This window comes from Chamaea fasciata, unplaced genomic scaffold, assembly GCF_029207755.1.
Source record: "Chamaea fasciata isolate MVZ Bird 193981 ecotype frontalis unplaced genomic scaffold, bChaFas1.0.hap1 SCAF_1, whole genome shotgun sequence".
NCBI classification, from domain to species: Eukaryota; Metazoa; Chordata; class Aves; order Passeriformes; family Sylviidae; genus Chamaea; species Chamaea fasciata.
Window position 1 is genome coordinate 67,489,977 of NW_027094086.1, and position 17,263 is coordinate 67,507,239.

The window sequence follows — 17,263 nt, forward strand, 5'->3', positions numbered from 1 at the left end:
TGCCCTCGTAAATAATTCCCTATAAAATTCAAGCGCACGAGACTTCTACAGGGTCAATCTCATGAAGCACAGGAATTTGTCAGCTCCAGAAATATTTGACTAAAGTCAGAATACTTTAGAAACTTTTTGGAAACAACGTTTGTGTTAAATCTCGAAGGATGAAAAAAGACTGACATCCACCTGCCTCAGGAAGAATATGAAAGACCTATGTGTCTTGACAGCCCACACACCTAAAATATGTCCCAGTCTGCAGCAGTGACATTCACAGAAGATATCAGCCAGTTTCCCTTAAGTGTGGGTTCATTTCCCTGGGAAAAATGACAATATTCCAATTTTCATCTTCTATTCTTCAGCTCCCATAAATGACAATGACTAACTCAAAAATGCTCTCTTCAGAGAACAGCTGCTCTGTTTACCAGTACCTCCATCAGGATCAGGATTCCAACCATACTTGCCTTCTTTTTCTGCCTAGCCTCTATGGATCAACACATTATTACTTAATGCCAAGGAAACCCAGGGAAGAGGAGCCAGCTGGTAGGTTTACACTCTCAGAAAACCTGAGGCTGCTGCCAGGGTATAGCCTGGCACAGAGTTTAATGCCAGAGCTGAGCTCCATGGCAGGACACAACCAGGGAAACTCCTTCTGCTATCAGTTTACATCACACCATGCCTCAGAGTGAGCTCTGGCTTTAATGTAGGGCTAAATCACAGCAGCTGAAGACGGAAATGTGGATGGCTTCTTTATGAATGAAACTCCCGAATCCCTCTAGCGCTCACTGGATTTACTTGCTTATATCACTGTTTTCTGAATGACACTGTTCCTAATTACAAATTCTTGGAAGGGATTTAAACACAGGAGTTGTCTTCAGTTTTCTCAGCAGGAACAGGAGGTCAAAACAATTACCCTTATGACACTATAACTCTCCTTTACACCTCTCCTTTATCTCCACCAGTACACCATACACATGGAAAGATTTTTTTGTTGTTGTTTTCTATTGTTACACAAATATTTCCACGTTACACAAATATTTCAATTACATTTTCTTGATAAATTAGGCAGCGTGATGTCCTGTATTATTGCAAAGATGTCTTTCTTACAGAGCTGACCCAACACTGAACACTAGTGTGGCACATGAAAACAGACTACGGCAACATACTCAGCATGCTGTAATTACGTGAATAAGTTATAATGAAGAAGATCTCTAAAAAAAGCACACCATTTGACATTGGCCATGTATATATAGCTACTCTCCTGAGCGACCCAATGTCAGCAAGTTCTAAGTATCAAGTAACTCAAAGCAATTCAAAACCAACAAACCCAATGTACCGAATTAGATTCAAAGAGCATTACTGGCACAGCGCCTGAGCCACAAATTTAGACCCAGTTCTGAATTTTCCCAAGGTTCACAGAAATGGGCAAAAGGGACATCTGAAATCAGTGTCCGAACTAGATCCAGTTCTACATCATGCAACAGACAGTAAGAAAGCCCTAAAATCCTCATAAACAATAAAAGCCAAATTCAAAATGGCACCTTAGGCAGCCAAATCAATATAGGCAAACCACAAAAACTCTGCAACGTGGCGTAGTTACTCAGCAAGAATTTGTAGATGTGGCTGAAAATACTGTAACAGAATTTGTGGTACTTCATTGCATCGTCAACTAGGATGGTGTGTTATCATCTAGGACCAAATCACTCATAACCATGGGGGACAGCTGAAACAAGGATTCCTGATGGCAGTGCCCTGCCCCATGAGGCTCAGTGTGCATGTCAGACAGAACTGAGCACAACCCAATGAACAGCAAGCCGCTTTATCCAGAGATATAGAGAAAAGTATGTGCACTGAGAGAAGCAGGGAACAAAAGAGGGAGGAAGATACAATCAGGCACCCAATTCCAAGTGAAAGAAAGATTGCAGAGACTCTTCTTATCAGTTTTCCCTATCAACCTGCTTAGGTGCTCCACATTATTCAGGGTAGCAAAAACCATCCCAGACATTACTCTCAGAACTCAGTTTCTTAACTTCCCAGTGAACCTACATAAGGATCTAAAACTATTGCTGCTCAGAAGACAGTGTGTAGATCTAGACTTGCATCCAAACTCAAGTAAAATTTTAAGTTTAAATAAAAGAAGCAGTAAAACCAACATGTGAAATTGAGCTGTACTTTCAAAGAACTAGAGTGAAGAAATCCTGCCCTTTGGAGTCAAGCTAGAACATCTGTTGGTTACAAAAAATATACTAATGACATACTATGACAAGTCCGAATGTCAAAGCATTTTTCATTTACTTTTTAAATGGTTTTCTTAATAATTGTTTATAACGTTTAGCTTACAATGAATTGAAATATACAAGTTGTTTTACTAACTACAAAAATACCACCACCACTACACTGTCGTCATTACTAATTTCAAGACAGCAATGGCGAAATCTGACCCCACTGAAGGGAGCTGGATTCCTGCTACTGACTTCATCGTATCAAGTACATCCCACAGTAGTACATCATCTACAAGATGTGCAAATCATCCAGTGGTGTGAAGGCAACAAGCTGGCAGCTCTGTTCAGAGAGTAAGTGAATGTCCACCCAAGTCAAGAGATGGGAACTTAAAACTCACTGGAAAAAAGCCCAGCATTGATCATTCAAACCTGCTGGCAAAAAGTCCACCAGTTTATAAAGCTTCAGAAATTATTTAGACATTGGTGTCCCTATGCATTTCATCATCATCATTGAAAGGCTTGGGTTGAAAAAGACGTTAAAGTTCCAACTCTCCTGCCATGGGCTGGGACACCATTTGAGCTAGAAACTCCTAGGTCAGTTTCAAGATATTTTGCTCTAGACACTGTGACGATACTAAATGGACCATCAATCCATTCGCTCACTAATTTTCAAAGTAATTAATCTATCAAACCTCAGATGTGACAATGTGAACCGACATCTGAATTTCTACCTATGCTCTGCTTTGACAGCTGCATTCCTCTAGGATCAGAATCTGCCTTTATCTCTGGAGAAAACTGAGCAAAATTCTTCTTAGTCAAATAATGTGGTGATCTTCTACACCCAGTGAATACGGTCTTGAGGAAAAGCTGCAGAAAGAATATGCCCACCTCCAAAAAAGAAAACAGAAGAAAGCAACACAAATCAGTTATTCTACAGAATTACAGGCACAAAGATGCAATGCCAAACACAGAAATGCTGCCCTGTAAATACAGAACTATGCTTTCATTATAATGAATAAAGGTAAACAAGTCGAATCAACCAACACCTTTTTTTTTTTAACCTCATAGAAGCCAAGAGACATAATTAAGGCACTCTAGAAACAGGCAGTGACTCTGCAAACACAAAGGTAACAGTAACCATGTAAGCAGATTTCAATGGGCCTGCCTACACCCTCACAACGGAAAGAAAGTATTTGGACAAGCCAGGACCTCAGATTAACAAGTCACTGGGCCAGGACTTGCCTCTAGCAGAGCAGCTATCTGTCAACAGCCGGGTTTACAGCACCTCTAGGGACATAGGCCATCCCTCACCCAAAGTCTGCAAGTCCACTTTCCAAACATTCATTAAACTTGAGAAATCCTGCACGCAGAAGGACTGGGCAGGAGTTGAGCACATACAAGTGGCTATGGATTTTGGCTGGCTCCTAAGACACTAAACCAGGGTGGTGGTGGTGGTGTTAGTATAAAAAGTTGTAAAAATTGCCCAGAAAGTATTCAAACGAAAGCAGAACATAACACAGTGAAATACTCCTGAAAATGAGGTTGAATTAACTCTAAATCCAGATTTAAAAGTATCTCTTTATTTACTTCATTAGGTGTCAGAATCCATTTCGCCTTTCTTTTAATTAGCTCTAACTCCAAAAAAAAAAAAAAAAAACCACAAAAAAGCGCCTCCCATGAAAACAATGGGACCACTCTCTGAATTGGGGACGACTGAGCACATGAAAACAGAATTGACCCAGCACACCAAGAGCTTCCAAAGTTTTTGTGCTTTAGGCAGAGCTCTGTTCACTGGATGCTGTATCCTTGGCAACTATTATGCGAGGAAACCGTTCTGCAAATGCAAAACTTCTGTCTGCTCCGTGAGCTTTTCTCTGAAATACTTTTATGGGGGTTTGGATATCCTTAAATCTAAGGGGACACACAGCCCTTTGTCATCTTTCCGCAGGCTCCCATGAGAATAATACAACAAGTGATGTTAAGAGAGTATTTTCCTCCCACTTCATCACAGAGCAAATAAAAGTTTTACAACTTTTACTTCGTAGGAAAAAAAAAAAAAAAAAAAAAAAAAAAGAAAAAGTGGGCATTTTTTCCTTTCTTCTTCAGTGCACTCTGCAGGACTAATGTGCAGATATAATAATAAAACGACATTATTATTGTTAATCAATGGCATTGCTTTGAAAACTAAAAATTCAAGGATTATGCTTGGGTTCCTGGTTTCAAGGGCAGAGCTACAGATGCCAGCACATGTATTAGAAGCGGCATGCAAGCAGAGATAGGTAAGACTTGACAAGGGCCATGCTGCAGTTCTTCGCAAGAGGGACTAGCAGAACCGATTGTTTCAAGGGCAGCAGACGCTGCTATTTTTACCAAAGCCCCGGCTGGAACTGCCTGGCTCATTAAACCTCACCACGGCTAAGCCCGGGTCCCGCCGGCGCAACCGTGCTGGCCCGACACACCACCTTATCCCGCAGTATCCCAGATACCCAGACAACGCTAGCGAAGGACGAGCACTGAGTAGTTGATACCCAACTTGGGCTTTGCTTTGATGAGGCTTTTCTTCTGGGGAAAACGTGAGGCAACTACAGCTAAAGCAGAGGCGGTAGCTGCCCTTGCGGGCGTTTGAGAACGCAGGAGAGCAGTAGAGGGAACCCCTCCGCCGTCCCCCGGGGCCTCTCCCCAGGACTTCGGGAGATGCTGATACTGCCGGGGCGGGGGATAGCGCCGGCGGAGGCACGGGAGCCGGCGGGGCAGCCCCGCCGCCGGGCGCGGAGCCGGGCTGCCGCCACGCAGGGGCCGGGGGCCGCCCGCCGGCCTCTGTTCCCCGCTGCCGGGCTCTTGCGGAGAGGCCGCTGCCCTCCGCCCGGTACCTTCTGCGGGGCGCGGAGTGCTCCCCCACTCACATCCCCCGGCCCTCCCCCGGTACCTTCTGCGGGGCGCGGAGGAGGCGGTGCACCCCGGCCAGCTGGGTGGCGAGCGGGATGTCCTCCCGGAAGGTGTACAGCGGCGGCCGGGTGGGCTCGGGGAAGTTGGTGCTGTTGAAGGGGTCCGTGTCATCCAGCAGCTGCACCCGGCACACCAGCGTGGCCATGGCGCATCCATCCACCGCCGCGGCCAGGCGCGGGCGGGGAGCGGCACCCCCGAGTCACCGGCACCGAGGTGCTGCCTGCGCGCCCGTCGCCGCCTGCGAGCGGCGCTCCCCTCCCCGGCGCAGCCTGGCCGGCAGCCGGCAGCCTCTCCCCCGGCTCCGCGAGCGAGCGCCGGCCGCCTCACAGCCGCCGCACCTCGGGGAGGCGGCCCATGGCCCCTTCCCCGCCGGGATCCACGAGTACGAGCGCGCTTCAGGCCGAGCAAGGAGGAGGCGGCGCCGGAGCCGCGGGGCGCGGGCAGAGCGGCGGCGGCAGCAGCAGCTCCCCCATTCCCGGCCGCTGCGCGCCGAGCGGGCAGCGGGAATGCCGCGGCCGGCGGGGACAGCCGCCAGCGCCGCGCGCGGGGCCCGCAGCGCCCCCGCGCGGCCGCACGCCGCCGCCCCGCCTCCCCCGGCCCGACGAGACCTCCCCGCGCCCGGGCGGGAAGAGAGACCGGCCGGGATCTCCCCCGCCTCCGCTGGCAGGGCCCGCGGGCACCGACACACGCACGGAGAGGGCGAGAGAGAAACAGCGAGAGGGGCGAGCGGGGCCGCCAGACGCGCCCGCTGCGTCAGCCTTGGCTCCCGGCAAAAGGGTGCGTGTACTGGGCTCGGTCTTGCTGTGACAACATCCCAGATGTCCTGAATCTTCAGTGTAATATTTATTCCGTTCCAAATAGAAGCTTTAAAAAAAAAAAAAGAAATTAAAAGAAGTTTAAGGAACTGATCTCAAACGTGGGTGTTCGACACAAGATGGTTTTTCCGTACTTGTACAAAACCCTTTCTGCCATTAGGGTTGTGCATACCCGGGCCCTTTGGCTTCCCAGAGCTTCGGGCCTGGGCAGACTTCCCATCCCGGACAGGAGACTGCCTGTCTTTGCATCTCGGCTCTCTCTTGCTTTATGCCTGCTCTTTCTTTCTTTCTTTCTTGGGAAAATGTGGACAAAGTGCCAAGCCCCTGGGTGGGCACAGGGCAGAGCACTGCACTCTTCGAGGTGAGCCTGCCTTCTGTTACCTTGTCTGCAACCTCATCCCTGGGGATTCAGGATGCACACCCTGACCTTCGCTCTTGGGAGCGCGGGGTGCAGGAAAAGAGCCATGAAATAAGTCGCAGGTGAAATACAGAGAACGAAGAGTCTCACCCGTGGGAGTGGCTGCATTTGCACAGGCTGAGCATCTGCTGAAGGGGGTGCACAATGCTTTAAAGCCGTGGTTTACAACCTCTCATCCTTCACAGAGCTGTGGAACAAGAACTGTAGCACTGTGAGAACTGGGGGATTTACCACAGAAATGTGTCTTAGGCAAGAAAGTGTGACCTCTAGATCATAGTGTTTGCATGAAGCAACAGTTTCCTCCCAAAATGATTACTGACTTGGGAGTATTTGTCAGAACTGAGACAAAAGGGGATTTCTGTCCATACATGATCTGTCCTTCTTTTTCTGTTATTTTTGGGATTAACTTGTCATGGTTCAGCTTTGCCAGCAGTTATGCTTATTTTCAGAAGAGAAAAGTTGTGTATGGTTGTGATTTTTGCATCTAATTAATTTAAAATTCCTATTTTACAAAGAAATCTGTTTTTACATCTCCTTTAGTAACAGGAAGTAAGTTTCTAGAGAAAACAGTACTCCTGTATATCTGTCTGCTTATTTCTGTAATATATTTTTGTCACCATGTGAAGCAAAGGTTAAACAGGGTATTTTGGTTTTCTAAATCATAATTTACTAAATTGCCATTCAACTTCCATTTTTGTAAGGCAAATTTCTACATTTACTGCTAATCAATGGTTAATGTGAGGTGGCTTAAGATTGCCATCCTTGCTATTCATTGGATTAACCCAAATTTTTGTAAATTATTATATGGCACTTGGCCTCATTGCAGAGGCATTAATACTTGGAGGGCAGTTTTAAATAAATCATGGAAGCCAAGATTTTGAATAGAATCTATGTGACAGCATCAGCTTCTCTTTCGGCCAATACTGTAAAATGAAAACAAAGAATGACTGCAATCCTTGGAGCTAACAGAGATCGGATAGCTCTGAGGCTCAACATCTAGCCACAGACTCTAAACCCCATAAAGAAGAATTAGACCTTCTATGTTACGGTCTTCAACTGGATTTCCAAATGCAAGGTGGCCAGTGGAGATACATTTTATGACCAGGAAGGAAGGAAAATAGAGCAATACAACCATGAAAGTGTTCTGAGTTAGCCAGAGGGTTTACTTTACAAAGCTTTTCTTTTTACATTTCTTAATTTTAAACACCTCCAAACCACTACAAACCTATGAATTTCAAAATCTGGGTTTTACTTGAATTTTAATTCAGTTTATACAGGTAGAAAGAGAAAAAAATCTGCTGGATAAAACAGAATAACTTTACAAGGTCAGTAAGTGTGAGTGTAGAGGGAGAGATACACACCTAAATTCTATATTTGAATGTTTTCCCACCTTTCTAGATATTCTTCAGAAGCCTTCTGAATGTGTAGTCTCTCTTCATCAGCCTGAGCCAGGGCTTTACATAGTTTGCTCCCTCCTCTTCCAGTTACCAGTTTACGTTTCTGCTGCAAAGCTGTACCTTTGAAAAGTCCTTTCCTCAGACACTGCCTGCTTTTGCAGACTGCAGGAAAATGCCCTCTCTCCTCTCTCCTCTCTCCTCTCTCCTCTCTCCTCTCTCCTCTCTCCTCTCTCCTCTCTCCTCTCTCCTCTCTCCTCTCTCCTCTCTCCTCTCTCCTCTCTCCTCTCTCTTCTCTCTCCAGGTTTTATTTATTCACTCCCGCAACTAAGCCAAGGCAAGCAGCCTAACTTTCCTTCTCACTGTTCCACTACAGCCTTTTAAATGAATGTGAGATGGCTTTTAAAACACCTTAACACACAGTCAAATGCAAACACTCTGATACTGCCTGTTAAAAGTACATGCCATGAGGCATCGTGGGCATTGCATCTGGAAAGACAGAGACATGACAAGAACAGCGTCAGTGGTTGCCTCAACCTATTCCCCATCATGGAACGTAAGGACTTCTCAGAGAGAGAGAATTTCCTTCAGCTGTGCTCAAAAAAAGTCAGTGCTCAGGAGCTCTGAGGAATTGTCAGCAAAGTTCAGGCTGTGTTCCTTGTGCCTTCAGTGGTATCATGGTTTAGTCAGCCCCATTCCTGGAGAAGGCAACTGAGATGGGCTGTGTTACTTACTGACCTTGGGGTCCCTGAGGGGCATCTCACATACCCTTTCCATGAAAACAAAGCTTGCACTTTTTGTTGTTGTTGTTATTTGTTGTGGGGGTTTTTTGTTTGGTTGGTTGGTTTGGTTTGGGTTTTTTCACAAAATCATAAGGAAAAATCCTTCATGTGCATGTATTTCTCAGGAATGAAACACAACTTAAAAGTTTTCATTTAGGGCTGATTTATTCATCTTAACTCATCCCATTACTGGCATTTCTTAGAAAATACATTGTTGAATCAGTTAGGATGGTGTGTCAAGCTTAAATTTGAATTTCATTATTGTTGAAACCTCAATGTTAAAATAACATAGGTTTTTTTGTGTTTAATTTCCTCTTTTTTATTAAAAATAAAATATATATATTTGAGGGAAAGTTATTGAAAGCATATTTTTTTAACCCAAAGACCACCCAGACACAATGTAAATGTGTATTTAAGCAGTTTAAAAAAATTATACTAGGCATCACAGCAATTGGGAGAGCCCCACAGGAGTAATTTTTTTTTCCCGGTATACCATCGTATCAATACAGATCTAGATGCATGATGGTAAGATTGAATTCTAAGTATGTGAAGTGGCCAGTTCTTTGACTTTATCTCTTTCTTTTGGAAAAATTGAATTGCTTTGCAAAATTCATTTGAACTTCAAGCCAGTTTTAGTTATGGGAGAACAAAAGCAATTTTAACTTCCATGATTTATTCACCTAACATTAATAAAGCTGAAAAATAGCAGTCTATTTGGTAATGGTAATCAAAATGGGCTTGCAAACCACTGGAAATAAAGTATGGTAATGGAAGTGCTGACAGATCCTCTACTGTAGGGATGGGAACAGTATTTCTGCCTTATCCACATTATAATCTGTAAATAGCGCTTCGTTCTCTCAGTGAAGTGTGGAGAATGATTTATTGTCATTGTTAGCATGGACAGGCAAATAACCTAACACACTTATCAAAATAATGGTGTGTAAGTGAAATCCAGTCTGTCACAAGACCAAAAAAAATACTGTGGATATTGGGCTTCATCATCCAAGGATCTCAAAGCACTCAGCTACCCTTATAATGTTCCCTGCTTATTGCCACCCTGCAGATGAGGAAATTGGGAAACTTACAGATCAAGGATACAATACTAATATGATTGATTTTTTTTTTCTTTTTAACTGATTGCAATGGAACCTGAACTGGATGTCATATCCCTGGATCACAGAAAATATCCGCAGAAAAGCCCATGGTAACAAAAACTTTTTCCTTGGTAGCTAAGGACTTGTAATAGTCCCAAAGTTTATCAGTGGTCTTCATCAAGCTTGAATTGCAGAATCACACATTCCAATTCTGTTGAGTCATACTGAAAATTATTTTTCTGTGGTGGCTGGCTAATACTTTATATGAAGTAATACTGTATGCTATTAACACTGTCTAATACTTCAGTCTGGTGATGAAGCTCAAGGTTCACTATTTCAAAATTACTCAATATTCAGAGATAATGCACAGATCTGTAAAAACCAAACCCTGGATCCATGGATCATGCGACTCCAGGAAATAATCTGTTAGATGTTCTGGTGGTGATCCTACAGATCACCTTCTGTGCAATGTCTGTACCTAAGGCAGCCGAGTCTTAAAGATGTAACCATTGTTGAAAGGGCTGAAATTTGAGGTTTTTATGATGTGCACACTTCTCAGTGCCATTTAATACAGTCTTTGGTTACACAAGCACACTTGTGGACTCCTAAAGGAGTCCTCCAAAAGGACTCCTGCCTCTTTTGGCACAACGACCAGGGGGCTTAATTCATGCATGGAGGTATTTTACTTCACCTTCACCGTTTGATGCTCAAGGCCTCCTGCCATATCCATTGCACGCTACCTAAACCCTGTTCTGATGACCGAACTAATTTCCTCAAGAGTTTTGCTCCAGTGCTCAGTCCTAAAATAGACAGTTGTTTTGCAATTATTTATTAATTTCTTTTCATTGCACTCCTCAGCAGAGAGAAGGTCATTTTGCCCCCCTTTGGTGGTTGGAGTGTTACCAGACAAAATGGAGATGAAGTCAAAAGTAACGACTGCTGTTGGCTCTTCAGTTCTGGGCTGCCTACAACCACATTTCAAAACTTCTAGAAACATTATGTTTTGGAATTGCAGCTGGGAGTGACTCGGCTACACAGAGGAGGAGGAAACACATGCAGTGAGGCTCTGAAAAAGTTACTGGGAGTGATTTTAACTATGCACTGGAATTTTACCATGGCAGCATTTATGGGGCTTAATTGTAGCATACCCTTACCTGAGTCCAAGCCTCTGGATTCATTCACTATAAGTGCCTCAACAAGTGAGGTGGTAAGCTTGCAGAAACCAATCTTCTCTGCCACTCAGCCATGATTCTTTCTCAGAAAGAAAACATGTATGAAGTTGTAAAGTAAAATTTATTCTGAAAACACTTTATTCTGCACCTGTGTAAGCCTGTATATCCATGCACAGAAATGTTATTTCAGATTCCAAAGAAAGTGCTCACTACTGTTTACTCTTAATAACTGTACATCAAACCTCCAGTCAAGGACCATCCATGCTTTACCAAATTCCAGATAACTGTGATTGTTCAAGTTCTCAAGCCCCATGGATATCAGTGAGATCACAGACATGCCTAAGGTGTATAAGGACAAAAGTGTGAAACAATGAGAAAAAACAAGCATCACTTAAGACCTACTTCTACTTACGGGGTCTTTTACCATTCATAATGTTGCAGGGCTGTAACCAAACATGATTTTTGAAATGGTGACTAATTGTCTAGAGCTGACTATCAAAATCAGACAAAACCACGGTCTTCAAATCAAAGTACTCATTTTGTCACCTAGTTATGTCTTTTATAGATTTTCTGGCCATTCTTCATTATCCTTTAAAAAATCAGAGGCTGTGTAGATTCTTCCAGGTGACATTAATGTTGCTCCTTTCTGGGAATTGGCTAATTAGGATGAAGAGGAGGAAGTTGCGCAGCTTAAAAGGTATGGCAAGATGGAGTGTGAGGGCCCCAGGAGAGACCTCAGAGCCTGTAGATCATGCTCAGATGGAGTGGTTGCTGATTTGGGCCACGAAAGAACTGGAAAGAAAACCTGCTAGGGAGCAGAGGGGAAGCCACAGAGTTTGCTGCTACTTAGAAAGTTAGTGAAATGACTGAAAACTGGAAGCCAGCTCTGATTTAACCCTGCCAGCACATTGCAAGAAGAATTGGCTACAAGCATTTTCTATTTCTGCTCTGGGTTCTTCACTTTGGGTTTACTGGAAATATACTGGCCTATAATCTAACACAGTCTGGCTTTGGAATGGAAAAGCCATTTGATCCAGTTTGGAAAGTTCACTTTTGGGAAGGGGGTTGACAGAGCTTGCCTCACTTCATCTCTCTCCTCTTTCTGTGACACATGCTGTACACTAAGGGAGAACAGCAGAGTGGTGACAAGGGTTTCTGAGCTTTGCCTTCAGAGAGAATATGAGGCAAAGGCTGTTTTCAGAAGCAAGGTGAAACTGTGATGGACCAGTTAACCGTCCTAATATGGCAAATTCTTTAAGGACCCCCAAAACTTTCAGTAATTTCCTGCTCAGTAGTTAGTTGAAAATTTTTTTTTTTTTTTTTTGCTCAGCAATGGATATTGATTATTTTTTTTCAGTGGGATAAAGAATGAAGCACAGTCCTTTTTCTCCATTAAAAAAGAGTACCTGAACTGAAACCCCACATGCAGCAATGAGAATTGTTGTTAATGTGGTTCTTATTCTTAGACACATGAATTCTAGAATAAGCTGACTTCGGTTTTATCAAACATAATGTCATCTTGCTAGTATAAGATCTTACCATTAAATTCAGTCAGTCTTTCTTGGAAAATGGGAAGATACTGCCATAGATTATATTACTTAGCAAGTGAATTATATTTTCATGTGTAATTTGTGTTACTGCTCTTTTATTTTTTTCTTGAAGCAGAAAAGCTCACGTTTCATGTACATTTGTACAGAAAGCCTCTATCATTATTGGACTAAACAGAAAAAGGAAACAGGGATAAAGTAACCTGCTTACAGACGTGCTGTAGCTATGGTGGTCTTTTTTGCATTTGCAGCTCAATAGAAACAAGTACCAGACAAAAGCAGTGCAGACATTTAACAGATAGCAGCCAGGAATGCAGTGGCCATTTGCTGGCACATGACCATAACTGAGCACTACTGAAAAACTGTAAAGACCCAGTCCATTTTTAAAAGTATTCTCTTAGATAAGAATAGCATCTCCTTGAGTAAAACAGTACAGTTTGGTTTGAAATCTGAGCATCTGAAATTTGTTTTAATTTGTCTGTTGTCATCAGCATTAACCCAATGATTAATTATTATCACATTACTTTTATCTTATAAAGTAATGCTGTTTTGCCTTAGAGACTTGTATAAACTAAACTTTGGACATTTTATATTTTGGATTTCCGCTTTGTATTCTGGATGTTCATTTGATGCAAATTGATCTAGAAAATGGGAAGGTTAAAATGAACAGATTTTAAAGAGAAAACCACAAGTACTTGGTGTGCTTGACAGTTTATCTGTCCTTTTGTCAACAAAATTACCTTCTGCAGCTTTAAAACTTGTCTTCATAGTCGAACATTTGTACCTTATGTTAGTTAGCTGCTAATTAAGCTACTACTTAAAATATATTTTCCCCAGTCAGTGTGTACGCGTACAACAAGTGTATTAACAGGATTGGACCAAGAATAAATATTTGTGGCTTGATGAAAACACAGGGGAGTGTTCCTATCAACTTTTATAAACAAGTGAAATGACTGTAGATAATCCAGCATTATTTATTTTGACGTAAAGGGTCCTATGCTGATATAAACATCCTCAATGCAAAATTACTTGTGACTGGTTTTGTAAACACAAGACCATAAACAAATTTCTGGGGACAGTTATAACAGGAGAATATTAGTCTTAGTGACCAATATCACCTCCCCCAGGATGAAGAGCAGGAGACTTCATCTTAAGAAATTGCAAGATAATTTGTACATACTTTTTAATGATAAACACTGTTTGGCAGATGATTTTGTAATATTCCACAACAGTTTCGGTATCAAATATTCTGCTTTCATATACTTTTCTAGGTTCATGCATTCTTATAACTATAACCAATCCCTCCTTTCTTGAATGCAGCCATATATTTGACCTCGTTGCAGTTTTACATTAAGAAGTTCCACAGGCTAAATATGGAAATTTTTTTTAAGTCCCTCCTCTTCATAATTTTGGAATTCCCCTATTTTCAATTTTCTTTAAAGCTTGCGTTATTAGAAGACAGCTGCTTAGATACTAATACTTTTCCTTTTACAGTATTCATTGTTTCAAATAGTTTTTTCACTTTTTTTTTAAATTCAATTCCTTTGTAAAATAAACATGTCTAATATTTTCTTCCTCTCTTCAAATGAAAAATTTACATTCTTGTGCTATTCTTTAGTCTGTCTCTGAGCATGCTGTATGTTTGGCTTGTATTTCAGGGAGTGGGAATAGAAAATTGGACAGAGAATTTTAAGAGTAAAAAGAACTATCTTCATAAAGCCGTTGTAATGTTTTTGGTATTAGTTTTCATCCCATTCTTTATGCATCCAAATAGTTTTATTTATTAAATTTTTAGCTTTCCAGCCCCTGGTGTACATAGGGCAGAAGTTTCATCTATCTTTTCAGAGTAAAGCAATGCTATTTTCCTGGAATGGGCACAGTTACTATAGAAACTTTTAAGACTTTGTATCAGACACATACTGTTTCTTCCAATGTATGGCAGAAACATATTGCATATTTTAAGTTTTCTGAATAATTTGTTGTAATGACTTGTCTTACCTCATGTCTCTTGTGCACATCAATCTGCTTGTAAATTTGATTATAAATATTTGTATGCATAGGCAAACAGAGAACTCCTGCATTACCCATACTTATGGGAGCAATTAAACATCCTTCTTGAGTTGCAGGTGGCCAATTTGAACATGGGCTTTTTGAAGACTTGCAAGATAATTCCATACTAGGACTCTTATTTAGAATCTTCTGCTTGAAGGCTGAATGGCACAAGAATCCTGATGCCTCTGGGCCGGTGAGCTATTTTCTCTTTTGCTACTCTGAAATGTCTTCTACCTTGGCTGTAGCCTGAGGTTGTGACTTGCAACTCAGTCCATTTTCCTTTCCCTTGAACAAACATGAAGGGATCCCTATGTATTCCAGATGGATAGAAACCTGTTCTTCTGGTTAAAGCTTGCAGGCCCAATCCTTGGACCTGTGCCACTTGACAGCTAAGCTAAGGAGTTTGCCTTTTTGGATATTACTTTTGAAATCAGTCCTCTGGACTTCTGCTAAGGAAAAGTCCAACAAACCTGCAGAGAGATTGCTTGTCTGTCTCCTTGAACTGCATTTGGTTAAGAGGGAAAACAGTTACACTTCTTTTATCATTTCCTTGGAGGCATTGGCAGTGCCAGGTAGTCACAACCACCCAGCTCCTCTCCAACAGACTCTTCACTCTTCAGTCTGCATGTTGGACATGTGGCTTGGGCAAAGGACTAGATGTTAGAAAGCTCTTGATGTGCTCTGAGCCCAAAACTTGGAACTAGTCTAGTCATTTGAGAAATTTTTCATCCTGGTGGACTAGTCAGGCTGAGTAAAACACAGAGGGAAAGTTTGTAGGTTTAGCCGAATGTTTGTAGGATACCAAAATTCATCCCCTAAAAGAAAGAGTGATAGCAAAATTTTCTGTCAGCACTTCATATACACAGACAAAGATTTCACCTTTTGAAAATATCATTCAGTTTTTGTCAGTTTTTTTAATGGAGAGAAAGGAAGTCCTTGAAGGAGCTTTTTATTTTGTTTAGTTTGTGCTATCCTTAAAACTCTGGGTACCAGCACATCTTGCTTACTACTTGAACTGTTAAATCAGAAGGCACTACACCCCATATTTTAATGTGACACCCTTTCCCCCTTTACATCTTCAGATAGTACCCCCACACCAAACCCACACTGTGTAATTCTGGTGGTCTAGTCCTCACCCCATATCTGCCATCTGCCAGCATCTGAGGCAAGGAGCAGAAATGACACGCAATGATTTTGAAGGACAGAGGGCATTTCCTTTTTTTATCATGAAACATAAATTTTACAAAATAATTTTAGTAGTATTGAAAATGTCCTCTGAAAACTCATTTGCATCAGCATGCTGCCCTCTCGTTATTCTTTCTACTGCAGAAAGGTACTTCTCAATTTTATCTTTATGAAAAGCTATGTGATTTACTTCCTTTAGTTTGTAGGATTTTTTCCCCCTTAACTGCTGAATAGTGCAAATAACCTGTAGATCTCTGCTGAGATAAGGAGTAGTGAACGGAATTTTTGCTCAAGGCCACTGTGTTCAAGCACAGCAGTTTGGGCGCCTCCTACAAGACCCTGTAATCAAGATTCAAAAAATGACCTTGTTCTACCTCTCCCTTCAAGCCCCGAAGTGGGTGCATGTGAGACTGTGGATACTGAAAGTTAATGAGGCTGCAGCTAGAATAAGTCACATGTAAGACTGTGGTTGAAGCACAGATGGCTGAGGAGGATCACAGACATCTTTCCTGCTGGAGAGAAGGACAGGAGACTGCAATGAAGTTCAGCCAGGACTTCAGTAAAGGTGGTGAGAGTCCTGATTCCCAGTGGGATACAGGAATTGGGTTGATGGGCTCAGTCAGTCAGCATGAAGCAGCTCATTTTCAGCACTGCATTAGCCATAACAACTACCCCAACATCTGCCCTCTCAGTGCCTCAAGCTTCTGCAGTTGTACCATCCTCGGATATACCTGGATGAAGTACGTGCACAAGGCACGGATTTAATATGAATTTATTATGAATGTTGCCTTGGAGGAAAGTATTGGGTCAGCCAAGTGACTGATCATGGACTCTGGAATTCAGGACAGTGACATTTTTTTTTGCTTTTGGTGCGGAATCTTGGTATTTACTTAATACTGATTTTCTTTGATTAAAAAATATGTTGAGCTATCACAGACATCCTTCCTGTCTTTCTGTCCTCATCTTAATTTTAACTGGCTATGTAGCAAAGATGAAAACAACAGTCAAAACCCATGAAGAACAATACTGTAAAAGATCTGTGGGGTAAAAAAGTTATAAACTCCTAATAATATACAGTTTGTTTCCTTCTTGATTTTGAGACTAATTTTCATACCTGAAACATGAACCACTGGTTTGTTTTTGGTTTTTTTTTTCCTGTGGTATTCAATTTAGTAGGTAGTCCATCTTTTGCGTCTCAGTGGTCAAAACCAGTTTGGAATACCTTCCCTTGATGTGGTCACATTTCTTCCAAAAAAGAACAAACTAAACTAGAATATGATTTTGTAGTGTTGAAAAGGTAGTAGATTTGTCTTCCTTTCTTAGGGCGTAATATCTTCTTCATGTTCAGATGAGATCTGCAGTCAGATTCCATGACAGCGGATCTGGTTCAGTAACCACAAAAAAAATAGGACCTTCCAAAATTCTGCTGAGAGTAACCTTTTACAAAGCGCAAGCAAAGCAAAGAACAAAAGCTTAAATATTCGTGTTAAAGTGATGCAACATCAAGAATAATAACAGCATAGGGATATAATTTCTTCCTCTGAAACTGGAAATTATAATTTATAATTGATAATTTTTTTCACATGCCCTATCTGATGTTTCTAAAAGTAAAGCAAGGTTAAATGCAGCTGATAACTCTGAAAGC

The 17,263-nt window shown here is 42.0% G+C and overlaps 1 protein-coding gene across 5 annotated transcripts in view; it reads right to left on the reverse strand.

Moving 5' to 3' along the window:
- The window catches only part of FHOD3 (formin homology 2 domain containing 3), a 374,111-nt gene extending 368,576 nt beyond the window's left edge, over positions 1-5,535 (reverse strand). For 4 of the 5 annotated variants that reach the window (XM_066185488.1, XM_066185478.1, XM_066185464.1 and 1 more), the window contains exon 1: positions 5,140-5,534. In XM_066185488.1, the coding sequence (XP_066041585.1) occupies positions 5,140-5,304 (165 nt within the window). In that variant the 5' untranslated portion in view covers positions 5,305-5,534. Of the gene's footprint in view, positions 1-5,139 lie in introns of all 5 variants that reach the window. The other variant, XM_066185497.1, reaches the window with a different exon arrangement.
- Positions 5,536-17,263: the final 11,728 nt, after the last annotated feature.